The 1329-nt window shown below is 39.1% G+C and overlaps 1 protein-coding gene across 1 annotated transcript; it reads left to right on the top strand.

Moving 5' to 3' along the window:
- Positions 1-323: 323 nt before the first annotated feature.
- On the top strand, positions 324-971 carry LOC105781502 (uncharacterized). Its single transcript, XM_012606038.1, has one exon. It carries the CDS (start codon positions 324-326, stop codon positions 969-971), a length of 648 nt encoding a protein of 215 aa, XP_012461492.1.
- The last annotated feature ends 358 nt before the right edge of the window (positions 972-1329 follow it).

Below are 1329 nucleotides of genomic sequence, written 5' to 3'. Positions count from 1 at the left end.
GGTCAAGGTAGTTTATACCCATAACTCGAGAACTAGCTGAGTGTGAATTCTCATACAAGGGTGACGGTTGCAAAAAGAAGATTCGAGAGGTATCCAATGCGTGGAACCAGACTCGTCAGATGAAGAGATTAGCCGTAGGTCCAATGACGACTCCTGAGTATAATGAATGGTGGGTTAGAAGAATCAATGATAATATCCCCGAGCCAAGTCAGGAAAACAGTCAGTCAATAGAGGAACACTTGCGAGTTGTCTCATCTGAGCTAGAAATCATAAGGTAGGATTTTGAAACAAGAAATACAGAATTAGAAAAGAATATAGAACAAATGGAGGAAGAAAAGGTGAACTTGAGATTAGATATAAATGTTCAAAAACTCGAGGCTGAGAAACTAAAAAAAGGGAAAAATAAGGCTGAGGAGGATCTAGATAGCTTGAAGACAGATTATAAGAAGCTACATTTGTCGATGAGAACTGCCGGGTTGAGAAAAACTTCGGAGCACTGGCGTGAAGAGATTCGAGAAGAAAAAAACATGGCCGATAGGTGGGAAAGAAAATTCCAGGAAGTTCAAGTACGAAACGAGGCTTTAGAGAGGAGCTTGTCAAAAAATCGAAAGGAAAAAGGTGAACTAAAGGATAGAGTGGCTGAGTTAGAAAGATCTCTCCATCAGTACCAAAATCAAAATTTCGCAATGGAGTTAAGAGCGAGCTTGAGCAAAATTGAAGAAATGAAAGGAAGAATAGAAGAGTTAGAATCAGCTTTGCGAAATTGTGAGATCCGGATTGAGTACTTGGAAGCAAACGAAGGTCGTCAGAATAAGCAACTTCACCACTTTCAGAATCAAGTTAGAAACAGGGATCATATTATGGGAGAAGTTGTGGCTCAAATTCGAGAGGTGGCCGATCACCTGCAGACTTTGGCAGTACAAGCCGATACGCTGAGTGTTAAGTATGAGCTGGAATCAAATCCGGGATAGGAGTTTGCCTCATTACTTAGGAAGATTAAAGTTCTGAGTATTAGGGCAAAGCCTTATTTGTAGTTCATCTTATGTAAAGAAATTTTCTTTCTAGTAAAGTTTTCTAAATGAAATCAAATTGGAGTTTACGCCTTTTTGCATTCATTTTATGCATCGCATCATAAGCATTAAAAACTATCAAAAAGAGTCTAATTGATTAAAATTATTTCAGCTAATCTGGAAACCAGCCAACCAACCAAACACCGTTACGGTACTTGAGCAAAAACCAAAGACATGGACCAAAGATTGGAAAAACTTGAACAATTCCAAAAGGAGATACAAGACCAAATTCAGCATCAAGTGCGAGAGCAGCTAGCTG

Source organism: Gossypium raimondii, chromosome 13, assembly GCF_025698545.1.
Source record: "Gossypium raimondii isolate GPD5lz chromosome 13, ASM2569854v1, whole genome shotgun sequence".
Lineage (NCBI taxonomy): Eukaryota > Viridiplantae > Streptophyta > Magnoliopsida > Malvales > Malvaceae > Gossypium > Gossypium raimondii.
This window is presented reverse-complemented; position numbering and strand designations above follow the sequence as displayed.